General features: G+C 40.6%; 1 protein-coding gene across 8 annotated transcripts in view; it reads right to left on the bottom strand.

Annotated features, from left to right (window-relative positions):
* Positions 1-12258: 12258 nt before the first annotated feature.
* ZNF438 (zinc finger protein 438) overlaps positions 12259-24516 on the bottom strand; it is a 39697-nt gene continuing 27439 nt past the window's right edge. For 4 of the 8 annotated variants that reach the window (XM_032443050.2, XM_032443049.2, XM_015853180.3 and 1 more), the window contains 2 exons: positions 15771-17628; positions 12259-14213 (listed from right to left, as the gene is read on the bottom strand). In XM_032443050.2, coding sequence (XP_032298941.2) covers positions 13601-14213; positions 15771-17554 — 2397 coding nt within the window. In that variant the 5' untranslated portion in view covers positions 17555-17628 and the 3' untranslated portion in view covers positions 12259-13600. The other 4 variants (XM_085538843.1, XM_085538845.1, XM_085538846.1 and 1 more) reach the window with 3 other exon arrangements.

Genomic DNA, 24516 nt, shown 5'->3' on the forward strand with positions numbered 1-24516 from the left:
CTACTCTTTTCACAGCGTGAACTCGACACCACGTACAAATTGCTCAAGATGAGCCCATGTTCAGCACATGCCGGGAGGATCTGACAGCTTTGCTGGCACAGAACCAATGTGGCTGGGCAATGTGAGCCACTCTGCTGATCACACCATTCCTTAATAGAGATATCTCCAGGAGAAACATGCTAATGTCACTTGGACAGGACGCCTCTTCCCCTCATCTCGAAGCACACTCTAAAAGTGGTGGTATGAAATCACTCTTAGAAACAGACCCCAAGAAACTCAACATCTGTGTGCCCAGATTTCGGTCCCTTCAGACTCCCAGGAGTGCTAAGTGGGGAAGGGACTGAAACACCACTGCCCTCAGCATCTGCTAACGACCTCTGCTTGGCTTTACAGCCACTCATGTAAACACCACGCTAACACCAGAATGCCGCCTCATGGCACTGTGCAAAGCTCTTCTGAGGTCCAATTTGTTGCATTATTCAGAATCATTTCATTACACTGCAGTCATGCTGGTCAACTCCTTCTCTGGCTTGATGCTAACTCCGCAGTATCCCACAAAGTGACTCTTGCAAGAGCTGCAGCTCACTGTGGCACGACACAAACTGCCACTGCTGCAATCTCTGCACATCAAAATCACATGGAAAGAAGTATTTTTTTAAGGTATAGGGACAAAGTACAGGATTAAAAGAACAGATTATTGCTATTAAATTATTATTTCTGATAGCACCTCCATCTGGTTAATTCTGCCCAATATTTTGTGATCAAGCACACAAACCTTGTGTGCCTTATGAGATAAACATCTATTTCAAAGTGAAGTTCCACCTGGGCAGGTAAGTACTGCACTGATTTACAAAGTACCTCCCTGTTTCCTAGATAACATAAAATGAATAACCTTGGGAAAATAATCCCGACTGCTGAGAAATGATGCACACAGCACAGGGACAAATGGGAGGTACGCTCTGTGTACGTATTTATACGTTCCCTAGCTGTCCCTGCTAACAGCTTGCCACATCAACTACACATCTGCTCGGGTATTCTTCTGACATGGAAAGCTCTTGGTTGAGCAAGAATTTTTATCTCAAAAGCAGCTGAAACCTTTGTTTACCATCTCATAGGACATACTGTCAGACTCTCCTGCTGAAGATGGCTTTTAATGACACGCTCGATGGGTCTGAACAGTGTATGTACACCAGCTTTCACCTTCACTATTAATAACAGCACAGTTCCTATCTGAAATGTCTTCTATAATTGTGTAATTACACACCTCATTTATCCAATTGTTAAGCCAAGAGTCTGATTAAATATTAACAACTGCTTGGTTCTCCTGGTGTCATTAGCTGGAAAGCAACCCTGTAATCTCAGGTAACACATGATGGTAATTATCCTTCACAGTCGCTCTTAGCTGAAAATCCAGCACCATCGCTGCAGATAAGGGTGCCCAGCAGAAAGCACATTGCCTCTCTATTCCCTGTTATCTTCATGGTGCCTGTACTTCCGCATGGGCTTTCCGCTACATAAAAGCAAACAGCCAGGGAGCCGTGCAGAAGAGGGCACCGGCTGGCTTTGCTCCTCTAATCCCATGCCGCATAACCAGAAATTGCAGCCTGCATTCAAAAGCAAAGATGTGATTTTCATTTTGCATCAAAGAAGGGCCAGGTTGGTTCTGCATCAGTGAGCAGCCTGCTCTGTGACCCTCACAGCTTCACTGAAATACATAAACCAGGAGCGAGATACATTTCCAAAATGCTTTGCTTGAGAAGATCACCAGACTCTTAAAAATAAAATGGAGCACCAAAGCGTTATAAACAATCCAAAGCAATGGCGTGCAGATGTTTGCTTTGCAGCAGCCCCTAGGCTGGAGCTGGGCACGGGACTGCGTGTGCGGTGAGCATTGCTGACACCCAGCCAGCAGCCCCCCCAGCTGCTGCCATGGCGTTAATAGGGACCGCCGAGAGCAACGGGGCTTTTCCCCCGTTAACATCTGATTACGATGAAAGGCAGCGTTTATACCTCCTGGAGTTATTGCTTCCAGGCCGTCTGTAAACACAGGTGAAACCAGATGTGGGCATCTGGATCAGGTTTCCAGGCTTCTCAGCGAGAACCCAATTCATGTGCAAGGAGTGTGGGGATGCTGGGGGCGGCGGGCATGGGGCTGCCATCCCCTGTCCACAGTGTGCCGCTATGCAGCCAGCAGGCAGCACATCTGAAATAAGGCTTGCAAGATCGGGGTCAGAAATCAATGAACTCCATCAGCCGGGCCCTAGCAGCTGTCTGAAACAACGGGCTGCAGTGGCTGATGGATACTTTAAGGCAGGGAAAATGAATTAAAAATAAGGGCAAAATATGATCAGAAAGCATGCTCTCCAGCTGCCAGCCCTATGGGAGAGAACAACCCAGGAGGAATAACTACATTCAGGTATGTCCCTTAAAACGCAGCCAGAGCAAGCTCTCTGTGAGAGGATAACATGTTTATCTGGTGAGCAGGTTATGCCTGCAATTACCACACAGCTCTTTGAGTTTCAATTGCTCAGTTTTGCAGCTCATAAAACTGAATTATCAGCCACTGTGTTCTGTCTGAAATCCACTTTGTACGACCCCCACCCACCCGTAGCAGTAATCTTCCCATGATATTTGCACCACTTGTATAAAGAAAAGCTTGGGTGAGACACCATCCTCACTCAAGACTCAAGTGCCCAGTGGGGAATTTGGAGTTTCTGCCTCTCCCTTGTTTTCCCTTTCTGGCCAAAGCTGTAGGAGAAGGTCCCCACACCCGGAGTGGTGCCCATGGGCAGGAGGCAGACATGTCCTGTGGGGCCGTGCTGGCCAGGAGGTGGGCACATAGACACCCTGTGTCATTTTCTGAGGGAAAAACCCATCCCAGGCAGATTGTCAGGTTGGGTGTGCAAATGAAGACATTGTGGTTGATGAGCATGAGAGCATTCAAGTGTTGAACTTGACCGGTTATTGTTTCTGATGCCAGGAAGAGAAGAAATGCAGCCTGCCACTCCTCTCAGCGATGCAAACATGAGCATGGCTGTGCAAAATCCTGCACGTTTCCCCAGAAGATGAGTCCAGCAGTTCAGAAAGTCAAGGCACAGCCGAGGAGGAGCACACACAGCCTGGTGGGATGGCTGCAGCTCTTTTTTGGCACCGGCTCCAGAAGTTACAGTGAGAGGAGATGTGTGATCTCAGGGAGCCACCTGCAAAATCCCACACAAAAGTGTTCCCCAGAAACCTTCCGGCCTCGTAAACCTCTCATGGGCCCCCAAGAGGCCATAAATTCTGCAGGGGCTCTCATGACTGTTTCACAGTGCTTAATGTTTTCCTTCTGCAGTGCGGTTTCTCTGCCTGCCATGGGATCTCTGCACCCACCTGGTGCTGGGCTGGCTGTGTGCAGAAACACCAGGGGATTCAGCTGCACTGTCTTGGCTGACATCTATAACGGGTAACACTGATGCCACCTCCTTAAGATTTTATTTTAGACTGAAAGAAGAGATCAAGAAAGTGAGTATTCAAGCCAGGATTTCAGTTTCTAATGGCAGTCTTCAAGGAAGAAGTGAATGAGGTGAATGAAATCAAATGGACTGAGGAACTCAGTGCAAGGCAGGAACAAAAAGGGTAAAAGCAACCTCAGCACTTGTAGCATTTTATAGCATCCTCAGTACTGAACTAACACTTGGAAACATTTCTGAAGTCCAAAGACAATTAAAGACATGACGTCCTGCACACACTCCCAGGAGTTACCTACACTCAAGTTAAGTTACTATCATCATTTAGCAGGATAAAGGACTTTTTGCACAGTGCATTAAGTATGAGCAACCTGTGCTGCCTTCAGCTCTGGATCTCCTCCCCTTTGCTCTGCAGGGGCCCAAGGGCTGTTGGCTCCCCACATTCTCAGCAGCTGAAGCAAAGACTCTCAAGATTCAGGTATCAAAGTGCAGCAAACCAAAAAGTACATTGATTATTTTAACATAAAAGTTGTATCAGATTTCTCCAGCAAAGCATTTTATGTGGGATAAAAAGTACTGTGTTCCCAATGACAAGTCACTTCTTTCTTGCTGTGATGCTGCTGGGGATTGCAAACAGCTGCCCTGGTTCGAACATCATGCCCATGAACACAGCAGGGATGGGAAATGGGGAAATGGCCCATGTCAGTCGCTCAGCCTCACCTGGTTTGTCATTTTTCATTTCTGATTTGTTTTAATTGCTGGAAAGGATTCTTGCACCCAGACAGGAGGGGGATGTGGGTGGAAAGGCAACAAAGAACGCTATTTGCCATGGCACATAAGAAAATCAAGCTACTATTAAAGTTTTCAAGGCCATTTTTTTCCAAGAGTATTTCAGTCTTTCTCTTTGAAATCCCTGAAAATACTTCCAGACCTGCTTAATTACTTTTCCCAGACCATCTATAAAACATCAACCAACCACCAACGCTACAGGAGGAGACTGTGTACGAGGGAGAAAAATCTACAGCAAACTAATTGCCTTTGCAGTTTGTGAGGAAGAAGCTGCTTTGGGCACCCATGGCCAGACCTTCCTAAATTCTACTTGGACTGATACACTGCTGCCCTTGGCAAAGACTAGCTGAGATTTGATGTTGTAAAGGCTACAATAAATAATATTACAATACAGGAATGTTCTGCTTTCTGCCCACCCAGGCAGACACTGGGCTCGGGGCGCTGTGCTTCGTGCCTGTGCAGTGATGCTGCTCACATGGGATGCTCCCATGTGTAAAAGAGCAAACAGGAGGACAAGGAAAGCTGCCCAGTGGATTTAACACAGAGCAAGGAACCTAACGGTCTTTACATTTAATCCCCTGCAGTGACTTTGCTGGATATAAACACATTTACATCCCTTTTCGGTTATCTTTATGTGCCTTCATCCTTCTAAAATAACCAGCTCAAAAGATACTTCTGAACTTTTTCAACTCCTCTCCAGCATTTATTGCCCTAATTTGGTGCTTTCTGCAAGCTGCAATTTGTTTGGTCAGTCCAGACCAATTTATTCCAGTTTGAATGTTATTGTACACAGCAGCTGCCTTCCTTCTGAGTAAATCAATCTACTCCTTGATTCCCTTATCTCAGCTTAGGCTTCCTGACAGAACTTCACTCTTCCACCTGTGGCTGCAGGGTAACCCACCAGGAAGAACATTCACTGACTGAACTCCAAAGGGATTTCTTGACCCGTTGTTGGGATCACTGCAATCTGCACAAGGAACGGGACTTTTCCTGTTACATGTGTAATTTTCTCGTAGTTAATGAGATGAGACACACTTGCTCTGCAATTCAAACAAACTCTCGCTTCTCACCAGAGAAAAAGGAAGGTGGCTGCATTTACCACACTGCTTTAGTTCTCAGAAGCCCGGCACTTAGAAATAAAGTAATCACTTCAATTTGACAGCGAGCTAAGCGCTATTTGCTGTGTTGTCTGAAAGCCTTTAGAAGGATTTGGATGCATTTAGAGGTTTATTAGGACATCGACACGGTTTGCCTGCAGACAGTGAGACTGCTGGATGGCTGGGCTGAACTGATACTGATGTGAATTACATCTAACGCCAATATAATGAGGGGCAGGAAACCAGAAAGGTGAAAAGGTGAATGGCAAGAGGCTTTGTTATAATGGCTTGGTTTTTTAAGGCTTCTGACGCTGTAAACTGAAAACTCACTTGCTTCATAGGCTTAAAGGTGATGGAAGTTGCAGCATCTCTGCTCCACGTGAACGCACCACTCTCGTATGAGGTCGGAGAGGAACACTGAAAACAAATACTGTCATCGGAGCTGCTGAGCAGGAAGCCTGATCTATCAGGAACGTTACCTGGAAATGTTCACATCAGACTGCCTGCATTTGTCAGAGATTTCCTGCCCATTTTTTTTTGAGCTACTTTTTGCTATGCTGTACCTGCAGCTCACTTTATTTTCCTTTTTTCTTTTCAAAACCTCTGCCTCGCTGTAGGCACACCCAGAAGATGGACCAAGGGCAGAACCTCATTTTTCTTTTAAGTAAGGGTGAATCCTCGTAACTACATCACTACGAACATCAGGACAGCTCCCCATATTACAGCAGATGTATCTACTAGAACAAAACCTCACTCAGTGCAGAGTAAACACTACTGCACTTTCTCCCCTTAACCCCAACTTGCGGATCCATCACCGTGCTTTCCTCGGACACGGCTGCACAAGGGGCACTATTTCTCACGGCTGACAGTGGGAGCGCGGTGCCCGGGGGCACACAGCCCAGACACCTGACAGGCTGCTTGAGCTGTGCCTGAAAAATGGGACTCATCTAAATGCTGTGGAGAGGATGAAAGGGCTGAGCCTAATTGCTCATGGCTGTAAAAGTCCAATCTCAGTTTTCTCTAGAGATGTGCATTGCAGGAAACACCGCTAGTGAGCCTGGATCCTTTTTAAAGGGGCTGATATAATCAGGCTCTGAAACAATTTATAAATGTGATGCCGTGAGGAATTTACGTACAGTATTTGACAGTAAGAGCCATCAAATGTTGGTCGTTAAATGACACCAAATTAAATATTTGGGAGAAACATTGTGTATATTAGCAGTAATGAAAAGGAGTGGTCTCATGTACAATAAGGGTTCAGAACAATTTGTTGAGAACTAATTCAAAACCAGATCCTACCCGTTATGCTCACAATGAAAACACAAGACTGAAGCTCAGAGCTTACAGGAAGTCGACAACAATAAAGCTATGGGAATCATTTGTTATCAAGTGACAGACAAAAAGAGTTCAGTGTCAAACCATCCTCCTGTGCAGGTGAGCACTTCAGCGGGATTGGAACGTGATGACCTTAAAAGTCCCTTCCAACACAAACTGCTCTATGATTCTGTGATGCTATTCATCAGCTTCAGCAGCTCTCCCCAAGCCACATCCCCGTGCTGCTGGCTGAGCGGCCCCTGACAGCCCCAGCAGGCCCCAGGCAGGCCCCACAGCCCCCAGCAAGGCCAGCAACCCCAGCCTCATGCCCGCATGGCTTCCCAGGGGCTCTGCATCGCTTGCTTTTCCAATCCTTCACCTTATATAAGCACTTCATTTATCAGACAGAAAAGGGGAAAATCCATTCAGTGCTGAAACAGGCTGCCACCTGCACTGCTTCCTAATGTAAGCAAATCCCAGTGGATGGATTCAGCACCAGGCTTTTCCGCTCTACCAATAAATCACTCTCAGAAATATTGTTTAAACTCTATGTGGACTGCTAACCAGCAAGAGCAGCACGTTTTTTTATATGAAGTTCAAATAATTCAGTAATTAATCCAATTTCCTGGAAGAACCCAGATGGCCACGGCGTATTTCAGGCATCAGATCAGCCATAAATGTATTGGTAGTATAATAATCATACTGCTAGCGCTCTTAATAAATGAGAAATAATTGGAGCACGTAGTGTACAGCAGGGCTCTACAGAGTCCAAAACATTGTTCCACAGACTTAATTCTTTGTAAGTTTGTGTTTGGTGTCTCATGCATCGTGTAAAGGATTGGAAATTCTGCTTCTGAAACTGTGGACTATGAACCCATGCAGACATCATTGCTGCCTGCTGCAGTGCTGGCATCCCACCCATTTATCAGGCCAGCTGTCTCACCAGGTAAAAATAAAGCAGTGCTTTGCGTTTGCAGGTATGCAGTCAGCTCAGAGCTGGGGCTCCCTGCAATCAGGTGGGGAGAGCACCACAAACAGCAGGACCAAAACCTGTTCTGCCCTGGTGAACTCCTCCAGCAACGGGGAATAAAAATAAGTGAGCGTTCAAACTGCACCACTCCTCTCTTTCATAGTTAACTGCTATTAACTTTAATTAACTTACTTAATTGAAATGACCAGAATTCCATCCCCTTCAAAAAATGTCTTCTCACAAACTTTGATTAGCTCCACAGAAATACAGCAGATGACTTTAAATGGCATGAAGGTGGATTTATTGGCAGCTGTGTCAGGTTTGCACTTAGCAAGGAATTGGCAGATAGCAGAATACGGCTGGAGAGGATTCAAGCTCCAAGGACTCCGAGCTGTAAAAGGATTGATTTGAAAAGCAAGGCGTAACATATTTACTTCAGTTAAAATTAATAAAAGCTTTTAACTAAAAACATGAAGAAATTAAACTTCCACTGAAAAGCGATTCCTTTGCTTCAAAGGTATGGTCAAAGGGATATTTATTGCTTTCCTTCCTCGCCGTGTCATTTATTGCTTCTAGCTGTAGGAAGGTATATTGATCTCCTTGATTGGGTATATGTGCAGAAGTCAGATTAAACCCGGAGCTGCACAAAATTACTTAGCATACAGGAAATAAAATGCTTTATTTTCATCCTAAATCAACTGTAGAAAAAAGCAGTATATTCACTGTGAATGAAAGGCAAAGAGCCCAAAGACCCAGAAAGCATGGAGCGCACTGAGTAGCAGCCCTTTGTGCAGGTACACAAAGGCCTTGGCCAGGCTCTACAACAACAGAAAGGATGCGGTTTCGTGCCAAAACATGTTCTCACTACTGAAGCATCACCAGCTGAAACCATCACTTTATTTGGTCTTGGGGGGATTTTTTATCCCGAGTTCGGTTCTTTCTTTACAAATGTCACAAAATTGCTTGTAGCAGTGCTTAGAATACCAGCTCCCACACTGACACCTCATTAACGCTGGCAGCCCTACCGCTGGGGATGGGCCAGCGGTGCCGCTGACAGAACTCCTTGCCAAGACGCCAAGCAGGCCAGGGTTGCTGCAATGGGGCTGCCGGGCCTTGCCTCAGCCCCACACATCCCCAGCTTGCCAAGCCATGCGCAGCTGCTGCGGCCACAGCACAGACATCATATATGGCACCATTTGACTTCATTGAGTCATTTCAAAACTCTGTTCAGCCAGAATGGTTCTGGAGAAGAGAAAAGGAAGAGGAGAAAGGGAGAGAGGAAAGGAAAAAGGGGCAAAAAGATCAGTCAGTGTCTCAGCATTGCTGCTTTACGTTATCACACATGTGTGAGGCACTTCTGTGTTAGCGATGGGACATCCTGTCTTTTTCCAATGGCACTTAAAACCCTCAAAGGATATTTAACTGCTTCTGTTTCTTACAGCTACAGTTAGCTTTTTTCTCCTACTGCTACCTGTCAGTCATGCATCTGCAGGAAACTGAGCGAGTCACGATCCCACTTTGCAGGATGCAGCATTAGATCTCACTTTCTTGGAATACAGTTGAAAGACGCTTTCCCTGGTAAACTGGCAGGTGATGGGCCTGGTCTAGCAGCCAGGATGGAGCACACCTGGCTGCAAGACTGTAACTGCGGCCCCAAAAGGAGAGGCATTTGCAGTCAGCTCTGCTGTTTGGATGACCTTATGGTCCAGGAAGCCAGGGATGCTACAGGCTCAAGCAACAGCAGACTCTAGAATCACATAACTACAGGCATCAAAGGGAGAAGTTCAGAGGAAGGCTACGGCAGAAACTTCCATGCACACAGGCCACCAAGGGCCAGTCACACATCCTGCATTCAATGGGTTGTGTTGCTCTCCACCATCACTCTCTGCTCTGCACACTGCTTCTCCTTACTTATACTGAACTACACTACATGCTGCAAGTGCCTTAGGAAATGCCTGAATATCATGTCTTGGGCCACGATATGTCCCAGCACAGCAGGAATAGCGAACCAAATTCAAGTCAGAGACAGCAAGGATTTCTTTTAATTCTGACTTCCTTTGGCTAATCTTAATAACTCTGGATAGAAGGAAACTGTTGGCATCCACCAGGTCTGTCATCCACAGATTTCACCCACAACAGCGTGCAGGGAAACCCACAATGGACAGTTTGTTTACACATCTCTTTCTGAAACAATGTTCTTGTCACTGACTTAATCTGTTATCCTAGATTAAACTGCACAATAACTGAAGAATAACGCATATGCTTTTGTCAGCAGCAGAAATCATAATTCATCTCATCATTCCTAATGGTTACATTAGGAAAAGTTAATAAAATGTGAAAAAAGCAGAGAAATCTTCCTTTGTTCTTGACAGCCCCGGACCTATCAAGTTTTGGAATGCTGATAGTACTGCTGCATAAATAAAAGCGTCAAACCAAGCACAAATGTAGAGCTACGTTACCGTCATTTTTATAATTTCTTAAAGGTTTGCCAGTGAGGAATGAGAAATTCAATCCTGTCTGGAAGCTGTGCTGTTTTTTCCACTGAAAGTCACAATTTTTACTTTGGAACTGTAGAAAGGTCAGCCACAAAGTCACGCACTGAAGCCAGATCTTCGTGTTGCCCTGCACCGGGCCTGCACGGCAAGGTCACCCGGACAGGTCACATCGATCCACAGATGTGTCTGCCTGCAGTGGGAGAGGAAATCAACACATCTTCCTGCTTGGGTCCTCCTCAGTCTAAATAGCAAAGGCAAATTAGGACACTTTAAGAAAAAGTGGAAGAAATCGTAACCGGTGACAGATCAGCTCTAAAAGCACACGATCAAATGAGGACAAACTTTGCCATTCTTTCTAAGCTATCAGAATTTTCTCCACGAGACCAGATTATTTTCTGTGTCAGACTCAGCATGAAGAGATTTTCGTTCTTAGAGCCATAAGGAACTTGACAAGTCAACCTACTGTAGTTAATAGTGTGTTAATCTTTACGCATAATAATGGCAAACCTACATTGAACAGGTTTGGTAATAATAACCGACATGAGCTGAATTTGAAGTATACATTTCTTTCAAAAACAGATGTGTATGTAGGTGTGTGCGTTGTAGAAATATAATATACTACATGGCTGAGCCTAGATAAGCTGGCGATTCTCAAACGTCAGCATCAGCTGCACAAAGTTAGGGTTGAAATCTGCTCTCCTAAATACCTGTTCATCCTTCTTATGACACTGACTCTAAGGAGCTCAGTGAATAGAAGATAAAATAAGTATCTAACGAGGTATGACAGAAACTCTGATGGAGCAAAACAGCAGACATCTGAATTCTAATAAATAAATGAAGTAAAAATTTACTGCCAGCAACTATGTCAAGTTAGCCATAGGAAACTGTAGCTCTGCAGCTGGAGAAGGGCAATACTCGGCAAGCCAGAGAAGCAGAGGAACCCATCCAGCTTCGATTATTTATGGTGTGATGATGAAGGAACAATTTTCCATATGAGGAACCGCTTTCAAGTTTAAGAGTGAAGCTGAAACAGAGATTTAATGAAAAATCAGAGGGGAAAAAAATCTACAGCGACAAAAGCAATACCATTCGTTTTAACAATTTAAAACTGTAATTTATGTGCAAAACCAGATGTTAGCTTGTCCGACTTGAAGGTAAACAACAGACTGCACTCGTGACAACCATTCTGTTGAACAGCAAACACGCACTACCTAATGGTACTGTAAGTACCGCTCGTTTCATACTTCCAAATGCTATCAAACTGAGCACAAATTCAAAACAAACACGTTTCTAAAACAAAGAATAGCTTTGCATTAAATACAGATGTATTTTCAAAAATCCCAACCTTTCATGATCTACCATAATCCTAATAGCCTGAAATGTAAGAATGCTTTCAGGCTCAGGAAAAAAGGCTTCTAATTTTAAACATTTATGAGAACACCGAGAAGCAGCTTAGAACTGTGCTTTAAAACATGTTTTTAGGCTTTAAATTGCTGAAAGCTGAGTCCTGTTTACCCATTTGGCCTGGACTACAGACAGGAAAAGAAGTTCAAGAATATAATGAAAGTGAAGGACTGTACTTGAGAATTCCCAGTTAAATAAAAAAATAATCAACCGGCTCCTGTGTCCCAAACCTCCCCCAGCAGCACAGCAAGTCCCTGCTTTAAGGAAATGAGAGGTTGACTCTTCTTGGTTAAAAAAAAAATAGCACCAAACCCCTCAAACTGGCTCTGATGCATCATTTTTAAACGTACTTTTGGAAAGTATTTTGGAAGGACTACCCAGACATCGTTTGTGCTGTTCCTGTGCAGGGGGAACTCAGTGTCAGCACTGCTCTTGTTTCAGTGCACTTTCAGCTATAATCAGGACATCATATACATTAAAACATGTGTTTTGCACAAGCATAAGAGCTGTGTTCTTACCGTAGTTCAGCATACAATGTATTATCCTAAAGCAATGAACAAACCAGTTGTGTACTCAGAGGGACAGACTGTAAGAAAGAAGTTGCAAAAATCCACAGGGACTCTTCTACCTCACCAAGCAACCCTGCACTTCAACGAGGCCTTTTCTTTTTTTTCCTCAGCTTCAGTCTCACAGTCCAACACCAGGCAAAACACCGTACAAGAAACGACATTCAAAACCACTGGCTCGTAAAGCTGCCTTTACTGTTTAAAAACAAAACACATACACAAAATATTCCAACAGCTTCTGGAATTCCCCTTGAAATCCCCAACGTTTTTTAGATCTCTTCACTACAGTTTTTTTGCAAAACAGTGAGAGGCCACACAGGGCATTTTAGGAATGATTCTTTCATCACTGCAATCCCTCAATTACAGTCTGACCACAAGAAGAAATGAATGGAGTAGCAGTTTAGAAACAGTATTGGTGTACTTTTCAGTTTGCCTTCTGATGCGCCTATTTTTGTTGAAGTGATATAGTGACTTCACAGCACCATGCAGAATGGCTGGAAAGGGCCTCTGGATCTATCTGTACAGTAGATGTGGAAATACAAGTGAAAAAACCCTCATTACCTGCATCATAGACTCAGAAACAAAGGAAAAATTTTCCTTTGCAGCTATGTCTGCACAACTACACAGGAATAAAAGAGATACACCGAGAGTGTCAAGGGCAGAGTGCTAGATGTGTTCACAGCAGTAGTGGAGGAACATGGAAAGTGCTTGATGTTCACAGTGAAGCAAGTGACCTACTGCAGAATGGCGTATTTCCCTGCAGTAACAAACTCAAATTACTATTTTTAAAACAACCTTTTTTTCTCTTTTTTTTTTTTTTTTCCCTTTTATACAACAGTCAAGCTTTGAGGGTTCCATCTCCACAGGTAGTAACTCCTGTTTTTAATCCAAAGGGCCACAGGAGAAAAAAAAAAAAAGGAAAAAAAGGAAACCTGTAGATTTTTCATTTTAAAGTCCAAAGATCCCTGCTATTACAACGACTGAACATAACAGCTATGAAACTCGGTGTCCAAAAAGACTGAAATTCAGAAAACAAGATGTAAAAGGCTTTTATAGATAACTATGCTCTAGAGTGCAGGTTGTGTGCGTATACCTTCAGAATGACTTACTGAGCTGTACAGAAACAGTTTTAGCATAAAATGCAGAAGCACAGTCAGGCCTGAAATCACACTTTCAGTCTGGTTTGCCATTTCATTCACGACTGGGATTACTTCATATAAACTCACTTATTTCTGTGTGTAGGGTGCAATGGAACTTGAGCATCTTCTTCATTTTAACCATTAGCATTGAGTTTTTGCTGCTGCAAATTCCTCACACATGAATACTAAGTACAGTATTTCATAACAAGCCTGCATTTAACCATCTGGAAAGATAATGGATTAATACAAGTTCTATTTAGCAAAACAAAGGTGAGCAAAGATTGTAACTGATAACTAAAAAGTCACCACACTAAGCAAACCTCTGAAGCAATGCATCTCAAGTCAGTTCATCAACACAGCAACTGTAGAACTGAACCTCAATTTTCACCAACACTAGAAAGTTCAAAAATTCCGTGTTTTGAGAAGAAACTAAAAATTGTCCATAAAATAGAAGAGTCTTCACAGTTATGATGACTTTGCCAATGATTACAAAGATCCTCTTTTCTTCCAAATACCTGCTTGCATAAAATGCAGTTATATCCAGCATTAGACCAAAATTCAATCTTTTTGCTTGGTGTACCACAACCTGCATTTTGCATCCCCTTGGCTGCTTCACTGCTTCCTGAATGAGTCATTTCACTTTTAGTTAACGCATCAGCATTACTTTGATGGTGAATGTATATTTGTCTTTTCAGTTTTGGATAAGTACAAAACTCCTCCTCATTGTCACTGCATTTTGCCAAATGTCTTCTTTCATTGCGCTGTTTCCAGAAGTGAGCTGCATGTTTGATCAGTTCTCCCCTAGCTCCTCTATTTCCTTGCAGAGCTCCTTCCTTTACTCTTCCCTGGATCTCTTCTCCATGAGAGCATAACAAGTGAAATTTCATTTCACCAAAAGATTGCGCAATGAAGTGACACTGACCACATCTGATCTGCAATTTAACTTCTCCTGTATTATGGAATAGGTCTTCGAAATCGCATCTATTTCCCCTGTTAAAAAAAAAAAAAAAAAAGGAATAGAAACTATTTCAGAAGCAGCCATGCACTAAAGAGATGATAGTTTCTGTCCACACAAGTTCCAAGGTGACATCTATGAAACTCTTTTAAATAAGAACACACACTGTTAAAACAGTATCCAGATTATTAGGAGTAGCTAAAGAACACAATAAAGTAACAATAAGGCTGATTGCCACATAATAGCAAAGTAAAAATAATCTTCTAATGCCACTAACCTTTTAATAAAAGGTGAATAACATTTTTTTAAGTTCTTGATTTGATGATATCCATTCAAACCGTTCTAGCTCCGTGCTAGAAAAGTGAAAATGAGCATTTCCAGAAGCTGCTTACTAACAGAAACTGTTGTGTGTGCACCTGACTGATGTGAAGCCAAAACTACAGGTCCCAACTCTCACTCTGAGCTGGAAGCAGTGGAACTTCAAATCTTACTCTTTTTCTAAAAGTTTGTAAGAGCATTAAAATAGTTTTAAAAGGTAATTTACAACTGGACAGCCCCTTCCACTAATTTAGAACAGATATATGTATGAGTTAACATGCCACTGGCTTAAGTTAAGCGGATCAAAAGAAACACAACAGAATCCTTTTTGCAATGTCTAGGAAAAGGACCAGATTGTCATTTATTAATATGCATTTATCAATACATTTTTTGACAGATTACCTAACAAAATGGATTTACTAAATGATGTATTGTATGATGACTACTAATGGTTGACTGAAAAGCACTGGTACGTCTTAAGTCTCAGTACCTTAAAAATTCTCTAAGTTTTACCCCAGGAAGTGGAACTACACAAATCTATACACAGACATTGCAGTGCTGAGGCATCAGGATAAAGCACTGGGCTTAATAAGGTACACTTAAAAGTAAATGCACAGTGGAGTTAACAAAAAAGCTAATGATTTTATTGTGCCAAGTAAATTCTCCTCAAACTCATAAAGTGGAAATAAAAAAATGTTCTATCCATCTTAACATGGTACATACTAACTTTTCTTACTTGGAAAAGCAAAAGCAGAGGTAATCAGCACACAAGACAGATTAGCTCACAGCACTCCAGAGAAGGAAATGAGATAATGATATTTAATAGTGCAAACAAACTACAAGCTAATACCGAAATATGAATTGCTTTTCACTTATTGCAGTTGGTTCATTTATCTTCTGGGGAAAAATACACAAAGTGGATACGATACAGAGATTCAAAAGATTAAGAAAAAATGTTAGTCAGAAGCTCTCAACTGAACAAAATTCCTCCACTGGCAGTAGGGTATTCCTAGAATACATGCAAAATTACTTTGGACGTTCCAGTGTCAGTAATAATTTATATTCCATAAATCAACTAAAACATACGAGGTAACTTAATGCATTGACTAGATTCCACAGGAAAAAAAAAAATTATTAAAATCATTACCAGTCTTACTTCAGAGAAAATACATGCCAAGAAAAATCAACAATTTTCATAATGGTGATGTTTACCAATTTCCATTGATAATATGAAATTCCGTTTTCCTTAGCATTTAAGCACTGAAAACACTCACCTTTCCGTTGCTTCTTCTGCCTCTTTTATATTTGTGTCCCTGTTCCTCAAAGCATCTTGCATCTGTTGCTCACTACCTGAGGGCTCTGTGCTAATAACAACCCTGTGCACTTCCCTTAGGTGACCAAAGTATACTTTTGCATGGCCAAAAATCTTAGCACAGAATTCACAACACACAAACTTTTTGGGTTTGCCTTCATTGTGATGAAGTTTCATATGCGTGCTCAGGCTTCCAGAATGAATGTAGGCCTTCCGGCAGATTCGACAAGTGTAGGGCCGTTTGTTTGTGTGTGCATTCATATGGTCCTGAAGATGGTGTTTGAACTGGAAGTTATGGTTACATACATGGCATCTATGCCATGGCTTGGGTACAGCTGAGTACGCATTTCTACCCGAATCAATTGATGTAGCTGATGTGGTATCATTATGCTTGTAACCTGAATATTTACTGGCATGTGAACTGTTTAAAAAATCACCTTTGTCTAAATGGTCAGGAGACTTTGCCTCTACCAGCACTGTAGAAGTCAGCGGTGCAACAGCCTGCACAACCACTGGTTTGGGTCTAATATTACGGTATTTTTTCACTGCCTCTGCTTTTTTGTCTTCAGGTGGCTGAAGATCAGCTTTCACCCTCTCTCTTACTTCTCGAAATTTATTAACGATGCATTTCTTTCGCTTGGCCTGAAAAGCCAATAAATCATCTTGGACTCTTCTCTTCCTGACTCTCCTTGTAGAGGGTGTACCATTCAACTTTTTAAGGCTGTCAACATCCACTTTACTGGATGGAGAGAAAGTATTTTCGCGAATGGTTTGTTTGGGCTCTTGAGTCAAAGATACAGATAATAGTTTATCAGATGCTTTAGCAGGGGCATGAAAGGTTTCTGCCAAAGCTGGCATCTTTTCACATTCAGGTCTTAGTGAAATATCAGACATATCCTTTGCATTAGTACTTCGTGATTTACAAAACACTGAATTTTTCATTCTTGAGTAAGGCAAAATAGGAAGTTTTCCTGTTGGTGCTGGTGGAGTCATCTGTACTGTACTGCCAAAAACTGCTGGTGATAGGACGGAAACAGAATTTGCAGAATTTGTGGGTTTTTCCTTTAGATTCTCTGACATAATGAATGATTCTTCTGCAGTTGCAGATGCTGCTTTCACAGAGTCCAGGCTAAATTTCACAGGATTACTTGAATTTTCTGGCTTGCTTGAAGACTCTTTAACTATAGATGGTCCAGAAACATTACTGATAGCAGTTTTTGTTTTGTTCACTGACGGAGATCCAGATTCCACACAAGTGTTTTTACTTTGTAATGTAGCAACCATCATTTCAGATGAATTATGGTCTGTTAATGTCACTGGCTCAGATGAGTCTGAGCTAGAATGAGTTTTTGGAGAGTCTTCAGCTAAGGCAGTCATGGGGGAAGTCTGCAACGAGATCTGTCCTTTGGTAGGTACCTTGTTCTGTGTATTCAAAACAGAGGCTTGGCTTGTTTTATTGTCACTAAGCAATTTGTTTCTTACAGATTGGTACCGAGGGATAGGCAACTTTAAGTTTTCAGAATGGGCCATCTTTGTTTGCTGGCTTGGCTGAATCACAGCAGGGGTGACGTACGGCAAGGCCAAAAGAGAAAATGTGCCCTCATGACCAGCAACCTGCATGACAGCATAGTTTTGAGCTGGTACCACCAGTGGTTTAGAACCAGCTGCTGAAATTGGTGTATGTTGTTCAGGCAAAGATGACTGAAGACAAGAAACCATTCCAGATGTTACAACTTTTGGCACCATTTTTGGAGCAATGGTCCTAAACTGACTTTTCTTCTGAAAACTTTGTATTATGTCCGTAGGAGATTTGTGTTTATCTGTAATAATAAAATAACACAGACAATAGTAAACTGTATTGTATTTCTTTTTTTAAAATTACTGTAGCAGAAATAAAACTGCTTGCAAAGGATACTATTACACACAAGCTTATTAAAAATATTAGTTATTTAAATAAGCACTAAGTGAAGTTTAGAACTGCAAAAGTCTCAGACAAAACAAAAACACCCTCTGAAACAACGCACATATGCATATGCAAAACAAAAACAGAAAAAGAACAAGAAGAAGGTCATTTAATATCCTAATTTTAAATGTATGTTTCATTAGAGAATATAAGCAACATGACACTTCAGGACATGTATGTGCGTAAGCCTCTTCTGACCTGGAAAAGCTGCACTAGTGTGGTCTCTATTCTTTTGGAAGAACTGACAGGACATGGATTGTATTTAAACTTTTCACAGTGTAGAAGCTTACTGAGAACGTGCTTGATTATACCTTTTATTTGGTACCATGCTATCTTTCAAAATTCTCATAGCATTTGGATTTTGTGGGTTTTACTGGTTACAGGCTAAAGCTTACCTAATGAAGCTGTCAAAAAGCCAGCTGCAATAAAACATGCAAATGTGTGGAAAAAAAAGAAATCAAAGAGGACTTAGGAAGAACTGCTGCTAAAAACCCAATCACACACATTGTTCATCCACTGTATTGTTGAAGTATCATCAACAGTATTGCTGAAGTAAGTTATTCCATTATTTTCTTAAATATGCATTTTGCCTGAGTTATACTCCAGTTCTTTGCTGTTTCTACTTGTGTTGGTAAATGTCATAAATGTTTTTAAGGGAGAAAAGAAGGATAATTAAGGATAATTAAGGAAAACGAAAATTTAAAAAGTGAAAAACATACAATGTATAAAATATAAGCCACATTCAGCTGCAGAGATATATATTGGTCTTTCACATGCTCCATAAAAAAAGGCTTGATATAAAGCTAAATTGCACTGCTACCATTTCATATAACAACCTCATTACCCACTCTCAAGTAAATTCAATTAACGATGCTTCTAGTTCACAGAAACTGGAACAGATTTTGTCAAACAACAAAGGAAACAATAACCCAGCAATCTCAATCGCTGAAAATTCAATCATAAGGTAACATAAAAACTATTTTGAAAAGGCAACAATGGACATAAGAAAGAATAGGTTTAAGAAAAGAATAACATACAAATAAAATATACAAAAATAAATGCTGGAACACTAAAATATTGCAGTGGCAATGAGGTAATTCCACAGAGGAGTATCTATGCCTTTTTAGACCTTGTATTATGAATGTGTTTATACATTGTTACAGACTGTTACGGACTTAAAGAGGTAACTGTGAGTGACTACCAACACTAGAAACTCCAGTGAGTTTATTTTAATACTGGATGTTCTTTCCAGACTTTACACACTTTGCAACATGCACTGGAAGTTACAGAGCTATCGCATTTCATGACCCAGACTCCTGGACAGATGCACGTGCACACACATGGTAGGCACATGTGCAATAAATCCACTGCCTTCAGGACACGCTAGATTCACTGCTCAATCACACAGAAAATGTACAGATCATACACAGTAGGGCTGATGCTTCCTCAAAGCCTTCGACCTACAGCATGTTTATAGAGCAACTATACAGAACATAGTCCTTTGATCCTTTACTGCCGTCTAAAGCATCAAAATCCAAGTCTATCATACATCTTCTTGTACATCCATCCCCCAGTTCAGTGAATCTACTGGCAGCTGAAGCATCAAGAGTGTTCAATTCGTGGTTAGAAGCAAATGCTTGCAGTAATAACACATTATGCTGGGTATAAAAAGAAGTACATGCTTCTCAAAAAACACTGATTTGCCTATTGCAATCAAGATGTAAAATCATTTTTACTCAAAGAATGACTGTCTACATTATTTTCACATTATTTCAAAGAAAGTACCATTCAAGAGGCCAAGATTCTCATAAAAGTTAACCACAAAATGCTGTTTGAAACAAGGTCCACTTAGATCAACATTCTTCTTCTCCAGCTCATTTAATGCTGAAGTATTGATACAACTGCTTCAGAAGGGATCTTTATACAAATGTACCTTTTCCATTTAGTGTAATTTTCTCATGAATACTTTTTCCAGGCAAACCATGTTTGGTAGCAGCCTTGAGTACAAGTTGTTTTTGTTTTGTTTTGCCAAGTTTACATTAGACCTTTTAGTGCAGAAATATTCATTGCCATGCCTCTGGAATGCAAAGGATACTCAGCTCTGTATTTTCTTTTCATTCCACACAGCTGCTGCAGTTAAGCAGCTTAGCCAGTGCCTAAATATAGAGATGGGCTAGATGCAGAGTAGCTCTCTGCTGATCTATCAGGCTCAGTTAAGACTGCATTGTGGATTGGGAACACTAATGGGAAGACAATTCAGTGTTTTGGATCAGCAAAAAGGACCCTGTCAATCCACAATCTGGAGGTTCTACTGAGCCCATCTAGAGCATCCAAGTATTATCAATGATCAAAACGGTTTTTTTTTCATTTATACTTTGCTAAAAGTGTCAACAATAACCTTTGGACATACACATTCACGTCTTTGCCACCGCGACACTGAAGAAGTCAAATAACTTCAATGCGTTCTGGCTGTCACCATTTCAGAATGCCACCTGGATACTTAATATGAATCTTTCAGGGTCATTCCACTTCTGTTCCACTCCATCTTCCAAAGTACTTCCACCTGTTCGAAGGACTTTTTTTTGGCAAGGACTAGCCAGCTGTGAGCTGAGCAAAAGAAGTCTGGCATCTTAGAAGGGGAATTGGCAGTTATGAGAGGCCCTGTGATGGCATTCTTAAGGATGGCCCTTGTTTTAGAACACAATCCTTTTACAAGTCATAGTCTACAGGTCTGTCATTGCAAGGCAGCAGCTTTTATACCTTCTCCAAAACTATTTCCTTAGAAATGAAGGAAACAAATGAACGCATTGGGTGCAATATCTGAATGATGTGCAGCTCAATTTTAACCGATGTGTATTCAGTCTTACAAATGGGCGTGCAGTTGGAGTGATAGGTAGACACTTTTAAATAATTAAGTACAAGGTTAAGTCAAATGCAATTCAATCCATTTGCTTTAAAAGTCTCTGTTGAAAGATTAATGGTTACCACACATGTGAGTATCAAATCACTCTGATACTTGCAGGATGTCATAAGCTTTCCCTGCTTCTAAATTACCTTAAAATTGTATAGGACTGGCCAGTGATACACCAATAAAAATCAACAATGCATCAAACTTCTACTAGAGACAGGTTGAGAAGAGTCCTCTGGAGGAAAGAGTATCTTCCACTGGGCTGCCACTCATTCATGGCTCCCTTTCCTTCACAAGTCATTCATATTTAGTTTATTCCAATCTTTTTCGCCTTCTACAGACATACAACATGTCTTTCTATTTGTTCTCACCATACACATGTAGCATGCAATACTGGTGAACTCAGGCATCACTGAAAGCACCAGAAGAAATTATATTTCCCACCAAATCTCCTTCAAATATTAAAATAAATAAATAAATAAATAGAATTAAATTAAATTAAAACAACAACAACAACAGAAAACTCAGAATTCCTGAAGTTACTGAATATTAATGCCTTTTTTCTTTTTAAAAATAACTCTTGTAAGCCTTCCTTGCTTGTGCAGGCATATACTTAACTTGTGTATGACTGGACAAATGGCAGAATAGAACACAGATGAAGGACCACTCAGTTCTGAAAGAAAAGGCAAAATATAGATAAAAAAAAGACTAATGATACTTTAACATGCATTTATTCTGCAGTCCTCTGCAAAACTCAAGAAGACTACTGAGTTCTTTGGGAAAGAAAATGCGTAACAACTTTCTAACACACAACACTAGGCTTACTTCAGTCAAAGCTATAAGAAATATCACCAATTTTGCCAGATCCCCATACACACCAAATATCTGTGGATAATGTCTTTCCAGCACAAGTTTCTTGTTTTTGCTGACCCAGCATACTGTGTTGAACACTGTGTTTCTCTGCAGGGTTAGCATGCAAAAAAACACCACCTGCATAAGTGCTCCTGTCAGTTACAAATAGAGGCCAGCACCAAAAAATACATAAAACATTATCTTTCAGTTAATGCATTAAGAAAGCTACTGCTTCTTGGTCTCTGCCATTTACCTATCTTCACAAATGTTGTAAAATCCAGTATATTTTATGCCAAATACAAGGCAACAGTTCAATAAAGGAGTAAATCTTTAGCTTGAGCATCATGGTAGAGAGACAATGGTACTAAAACCGAAAGCTAAAAAAAATGAAGTTTCCATAACTTTACAGAGGTTTTTTATATACAGATGGTTAAGATCTATGCCAATTGACACTTCCCATTATCTTACACAAACTAACAGAATGGAAGCCATTCTAGTAAACAGAATTTGGCCTTTTCTGTTCAAAACTACTTTTACTGCACAACTGTAAGATGTGAAGCTGGTAATAAAGTGTACAAGTCAGGAGTGTCCAATACCACATACTATAAGAAACAGTGTCCAGTCATTTCTCTTTGCCAAATACAATTTGTTTAAGTGGAATGTTCCATGCTAGCTACTTGCCTCAGATAATTTTAAAAAATAAACAGAAAATGTCAGCCATCCCCAGGTGTTTGCATTTTTTAAATTTTTTTTTATAAAAATCTATTAAATTAGTAGAGGAAGACCTTGACATTTGACACAAGAATTTCTTGTATTCCTGAAAAGCTTCCCCAATTTGGTCAAAGTTGTAAGCTCTTGGCATACATTGAAGAGACACTTTGAGAACCTAACTTTACCCAATGTATGTTCTACTGAATGTACTTGTGCTTCAGGCTGAGGTGGGTTTTTCCAAGAAGTATGATTTCAGTTTCAAACATCAATATTGGAAACAAAGAAACAGCCTCACTCTCCTTAGCTCTTAATTGCTGGGCTCACACAGCATGAAAGAGAAACTAGAATATACAGAGGGCAAGCAGAAAAAATGACAAGAAAGTTAGAAATGAGATTTGGAAAGTGTCTAGGACAGAGTCAGGTGGGCAAAAAGGAATTATGAGTACACTTAATGAGAAAGGAACATTACTATGACGTGTAATTTGGAGTGGAGAAGCATTTAAACTTCAAGGATAATCTCATATCTTGCAATCCTCACCTTTCAATGCTTGATAATTATGTTTACATTGGAATCTTTTTGTGCAATTTAAAATAGATTGGGAAATCAAACTTTATAACAAAGTACTCTATTGCAAGATTGGAAAACCACGGAACATTTGCACAAATACTCTGTAATACCATTGGAGGAACAATATCAAAACAGCCTGTTAAATTACTACAAAGGGAAATTTGATCTCTTTAAAGCTATATTTAATTAATAATGATTTTAATATCAATATAATTTGACAGTTGTTCACAAAGCATTTTACCATTAGAGACCTCCTCTGCTTTAAACTCTTCAAGTTTACTATTTTATGGGATCAGGATTAAAGCACATTTCAAGAAATGCACTGAACAGCAGGACACATCCTGTATTCTTTAAATAGTTTCCAAAAGATTCTTCTTAGCTTCTTACAGCTGTGTTTGAAAACTTTAAAAAAGTTCTTTTTTTTCTTCTGAATGCACTATCTTTCGAATTACCAACTACTCACTTCATATTAAGGCTTTAAACAGACTACAATGTTTTCATATCAAGAAACAAAATCTGTCACAAGAAGAGCTACACATAAAGCATCTACAATAATTAATATTATTATTCACAGCTGAAGAAATCACACACATTTTTTCTGTCTAGCACAGTAATAGAATTTAGGAATAATGTTTATGCAAATAAATCTAAGGGTTGCGTGGCCTCTGAAACCACTTTTTATCTTTACAAATATGAGAACACTGGTTCTTCTCTGTTTAAGAACAGAACACTTCTGAGAGATGCAGTTACATGCATACATGATAAAAGAGCACATTCCAGCTTCTATACATCTCTATACCAGATCAAGCATGTAAAAAGTAAAGTGTATACTTTCTAGAAACCATGCTGCTCTGACACAGCTCAGTTGATAAAAAAAGAAATGATTCTCATAGCACTGCAGTTCCAGTTGTTCCTTTTTGCCCAGTCATTTCACTCAACAGAGAATCCCATCCCCAGAGATTTACAAAGCAAGGCTTCAGTGCTGCAACCACCTGGAGGAACTAATTGTTCATAAAAGATAAAGGGAGGTGATGTAAGCACTGGTTATAAATTCATAAATCTTCAGTGGCATTGTGAATAAGAATTAGGAACTCTTGGAGGTGGGAACAAACATTAGTTTCAAAAGAAAAGACCAAGTGGATTTTTCAAATTTATTTTCTGGAAAAACTGCCAGTTTAAATTTCTTTAAGTGAGTTTCAAAAACATACAGGCTAAGCACTAATTCATTCACTGAGAAGTTGATGTGAGCATAAAATCCTTTTTAATAGCACAATCAAGATCACATCAACCTGGACAAAATCCTGATAGACCTAATGTAAGTGGTAATTAATAGACTCTTTTTTTCTTAAGTGCAGGAGACAATAATGACGGAGTCTGCTACAAAAATGAAGGTAGAATTCTTCAGAAACTAAGCAGCACAAAAGGTCAAGTAGAACTATTTTATGAATAAGTCATAAAATACTTTCCAACTAGATTCTTACTCACCTTTCAAATAAGCTGAGAAAAGAATCAATCTTCACCTCACTGGGAATTTGTTTTCTTCCATCCCTCTCTGGGATGGAAAACTTCTACAATTACTAAGGTGAGGAAATTAAGACCATAACACCCCAAACATTTCCTCTCCAAACAATGCTGATGCACAAACAAAGCACCAAAATAGTCAGACTGTTAATAGTTTTATAGGGTACCCATTTCATGTTAAAGTC

This window comes from Coturnix japonica, chromosome 2, assembly GCF_054131305.1.
Source record: "Coturnix japonica strain WE chromosome 2, WE-NBRP24, whole genome shotgun sequence".
In the NCBI taxonomy this organism is placed as follows: domain Eukaryota; kingdom Metazoa; phylum Chordata; class Aves; order Galliformes; family Phasianidae; genus Coturnix; species Coturnix japonica.